This window comes from Mytilus trossulus, chromosome 11 (assembly GCF_036588685.1).
Source record: "Mytilus trossulus isolate FHL-02 chromosome 11, PNRI_Mtr1.1.1.hap1, whole genome shotgun sequence".
Lineage (NCBI taxonomy): Eukaryota > Metazoa > Mollusca > Bivalvia > Mytilida > Mytilidae > Mytilus > Mytilus trossulus.
The window spans coordinates 6,217,078-6,221,724 of record NC_086383.1 but is presented as its reverse complement, the minus strand read 5'-3'; the positions used below and the strand labels follow the sequence as shown (position 1 = coordinate 6,221,724).

Genomic DNA, 4,647 nt, shown 5'->3' with positions numbered 1-4,647 from the left:
TGTCTGTTAGTCGACCTGGTAAATGTTCTAAAACATTTTAAACGTGTACACTGTGTATGAAAAAATAGTAAGCAATCGATTCAAAAGAGTTGTGTTTCATTAGAAAAATAAACAAGGTCTTGTCTTCAAATCAACACACATCGTAAACATATATAATTACATTTTTAGATTTTAGACAAAAAAAAATATCAAAGAGATGATCACTTTCTCGATGATTGATCATAATAAAACATAGACAATCGTATACTATATTCCTAAAACATACATCATAATTGTCCATATTATATAATCAGTAAGATAATTCCCTTATCGCGTGTGCTAGTAAATAGAGATTAATACATGGCCTTTTCCATATCAGCCTGGGTATCATCCCGAGACCCCCATATCAGCCCGAGACGGAGTCGAGGCGCTGATATGGGTCGAGGGATGATACCCAGGCTGATATGGAAAAGGCCATGTATTAATCGCTTTATCATATACTTCCGACAATAGTTTTATATAAGGCAAAAACCAACAAATGCAGCAACTAAAACAGTCAAAACTTTATAAAGAAGTTAAGTTATAAATCCAATATACTATAATTGTCAACCAACAGCATCACTACCTCCATATATATGTACATTGTATGGTAACATTTCCTACAGAGGCATTTTGAAACATTGAATATTTGGAAGAGTTTCATGATCATTATTACTCCATGTTAAATTTGTTGTACTATAAAATGATTCATAATTGCCAATGGCATTTGTTAGCAAGTACTAGACTATCCCCACAAAAGTTCCCGTAAATTTTGACGTCGTCATCAATATCTGACGTCACAATGGAAAAATAAACAACCGATTCCGGAAACACCGGAAGAAACTTGCACGAGAAGCACTATTATGGGTTTTTGCACGAGACGCCCCTGATATGGGTTATCAGACCGGGCTGATATGGGTTATCAGCCTGGGTGGGAAATTATGGCTTGTGTACTGCCGTTCGTTACACATATGCAAAAGCTATCATATTAATGCTAAGTATATGATAAACAGTTATAATCAACGACAGTCAGTTAATTCTATTTAGGCCTCCAGCTTCACTCATATCTTACACCATATTGAATTTACTGACCACATAGATATATATATATGTATCGTTTTAGGAATGGCGCAAGTGTTGGCAGTACCAGGAGATGTAAGACATGGATTTGCACACCAAACCACATTCAACCATGCATTCGGGCGGATTACTGGAATAGCAGCAACAGCAATTGGAAACATTGTATTATGTGACTATGATAATAAACATCTTATATTAGTTAATCCTTCTGGAAAATATTTACATAAGCTTAGCGTAGAGAGTGAGCCCTATGATGTTGCTATTACAAGTCAAAATATAGGATATGTTACTCAACCGAACACCAGATCTGTATTACGAATAGATCCGGATCGAATGGTTGTACTACATAAGGTATCAAGCGACGATCTTAGTATGTCCGTGATTTGTGCGTCAGCAGTCCCGGATTCTGGACGGGACATTCCGAGTAAAGTTCCATGTTATCTTGGCGTGAATGTGTTGACTTCGTTATACGCATATCCAGTTGATGACTATAACATGTAAGTTATTATTCAATATTTTAATATTTTCTTTTAAGGCAAAATCTCGTATAAGATATGTCTTCTTCATATGTCGCCATGTTTTGTTTTCTATTTGGGATTAGTATAGTTATTATTATGCGTTTTGTTATGCGTTTACTTTTTGCATTGGCTAGAGGTATAGGAGGAGGGTTTTGATCTCAGAAACATGTTAACCCTACCGCATTTTTGCGCCTGTACCAAGTTAGGAGCCTCAATCCTTTGTTTGTCTTGTATTTTTTTTAACTTTAAGTTTATTGTGTACAATTTGGAGTTTAGTATGGCGATTATTATCACTGAACTAGTATACATTTGTTAAAGGGACAGCTGAAGGACGCCTCCGGGTGCGGAAATTTATTGTTGCATTGAAAACCTGTTTTTGACCTTCTGCTGTTGTCTGCTCTATGGTCGGGTTGTTGTCTCTTTGGCACATTCCTCATTTTCATTCTCAATTTTATTGGTCAACCCTTTAATATTAATGCAAAAATGTTATGGATAGACGGAACTTTAAAATTTTGAACAAGCTTATGACTCTTTGTACTCTCTGCTTAAGGTCAAGTAAATGTAAATGAGCTATGTTGTAGATTTGATAAATTTTGCATGCAACCCTAGCTCAATGAATTATAACTGCAAATCCAAAAAATAATGCATTTATCTCTTTTATTATCTAAAATATTACAGATTGATATTTTTCAATGTGGATGAATATTCTTATGGAAAGCACATACAATCTACGAAAAGCCTGCTAAAATTAGTCTTAAAAGCGTCAAATCTTTAATTCTACTCCATAGATTTTTTTTTATAAACTTGATGTTGTTGATGCATAAATTTCTGTTATTTTAAATTATATAAAAAAATCATACGGTGACCGTCTTCGTTTTTTTCCTATGATCAATTTGTGACCTTTCTTGTAGTGAAAAACGTCACAAATCAACGTTTTACGGCCTGAAACGCAATGGATTTACGATTATTTCGACAATTTATTGGATTTTTGTCACTAAATTGACAACTTGGAATGGAATTACCATAAAAACGAAGTCTGTGTGACCCTATCTTCATTTTGTATCGTTAAATGGAAATCTATATATCAAATAGTTTTTTTTAAAACAATGTATGGAGAAGAATTACAGATAAGACGATTTAAAGATAAAGGACAAGGTATAATAAGGCCCAATTCCCCCCCCCCCCCCTAATTTCACATTTTTCAAAATCTGTTTTAGAAAGCTACTTATCACTTTAAAATATTCTCTAATGTTTGGAGTTTGTTTGGATGAACTTCAAAACCATTTATATCAAAAAATTGACCGTAAAGGCCAAAAAAAAGAAATATGACGATTTTTGGTAATTGTTTCTTTAGATTTGATCATTTAATTTACAATTAGTGATTTTTAAGTTGATGAAAAGAAACTTCAAGCATCAGGGAATATTATTTAAAAAATTAGAAAAAGGGGGTCAAAAATAGGCCTTATCGTACATTGTCCTTTTAGACGGTTTTTCGACAATTTTTTGTGCTACATGTACATATACTAATGTTCACCCATTTTGTTAGAATTCAATCAGTTATATTTCAAATTCAAATGAGATAAATACATTATTTTTTCGATTTGCAGTAATAATTCTGCGAGCCAAGGTTGCAGGCAGATTTCAGTAAAATCTGCGACATAGCCCATTTAATGTTACTTGACCTTAAGTGTAGTTTCAGTTTGTTTATTTTATTTGTATTACTTTCAACAATTTCAGATATCTATCAGACAAAAATGGAAACATGCGGGCAGTTGGAAAAGCAATTGATCCTCGTGTCGTGAAATTTCATGCAGTAGACGTTAGAACCTTTTTTTCATGTATAGGCGGCCAGAACTACATAAAACGTTCGAAATTCAATCTGGAATATACACATTTACCTGCTGAACATACTGTCAAAAGAATTGACACTATGATTACACCCACTGATATATGCTCTGATAACTATGGACACATCTATGTCAGCGGTCAGGGTTCAAACAACATACACAGACTGACACAAGACGGAAAGGTTATAGATATACCATTGGACAGTAGACATGGTATCAAACAACCAGTTGCTTTATGTTTCAACCAAAACTTTGATAAATTATATGTTGTCCATGAATGGGGAACATCAGTATTGGTTTTTGATGTTATTTGAAGAATAGAGTTAATCTGAGTTGTTTAAATATTATTACACTGATATGAGTTATGATTGTACCTTATTAGTATAGAAAACTTCACTGTAGCAAATAAAAAACCCAACATCACTTGTATGTATATTTTACCTTGACAAAAGAACTGTGAAATATTGAGTATTGGTCCCTCTTTTCAAATGTAACAGATTTTTTTTAATTATTGGTATAAATTAAACTATATTAATTCTCAATGTAAACCATCGTTCTGCGTACGTGGATTGTTATACATGTAAATAGATACATATGATTCTTAGAGGTTAATTCGCACTAAAACCAATAGCACGTTGTGACTGTTAATTAAGTAGCATTAAACTATTGGATTTTTTTTGCTTAATATCAATTTTATTATATAACATAATGAATTAAATAATTATAAAAAACATAATTTATTTATTGTGACATAAAAACTAATATAAGAAAATACTGAAATCCGAGGAAAGTTCAAAAGGGAAAGCTGTTAATAAAATGACAAAATCAAAAGCTCGTATGCATGCTTAATAACTGTCACAACTTGCTGTTATATTTATAACGTATAAATAACTTAATCCATTTGCCATTTGATATTAGTAAATTGAGGTGTTGCTTTGACACATAGTAACATGGAGATTTTTTCAAACATATTAAATACATTATTGATATGAGTTAAGCGAACAAGTAAGTATACTGCAATACACCGCTGCAAATAACAATTTTATATACGTTTCAACCAAAGACGAGTGTCTTAACTTTATTGGACTCTTAATTTTTCTAGTTTATAAACATTGGTCAAAGTTAAACACATTAATGATTGAACATCATGACCTAAAGTGTTTTAATACACATGCATTGCTAGT

General features: G+C 32.5%; 1 protein-coding gene across 1 annotated transcript; it reads left to right on the top strand.

Moving 5' to 3' along the window:
• Window positions 1-1,143: 1,143 nt before the first annotated feature.
• Window positions 1,144-3,836, top strand: LOC134691711 (uncharacterized). Its single transcript, XM_063552270.1, has 2 exons — window positions 1,144-1,595; window positions 3,354-3,836. Exons 1-2 carry the CDS (start codon window positions 1,144-1,146, stop codon window positions 3,775-3,777), a joined length of 876 nt encoding a protein of 291 aa, XP_063408340.1. The 3' UTR covers window positions 3,778-3,836.
• The last annotated feature ends 811 nt before the right edge of the window (window positions 3,837-4,647 follow it).

Excerpts from the sequence above, each read along its gene's own strand:
- LOC134691711 (XM_063552270.1), top strand. The coding sequence starts at position 1,144 with ATGGCGCAAGTGTTGGCAGTACCAGGAGATGTAAGACATGGATTTGCA. Across the intron at positions 1,596-3,353 it reads CCAGTTGATGACTATAACAT|ATATCTATCAGACAAAAATG; the intron begins GTAAGTTATTAT and ends CAACAATTTCAG.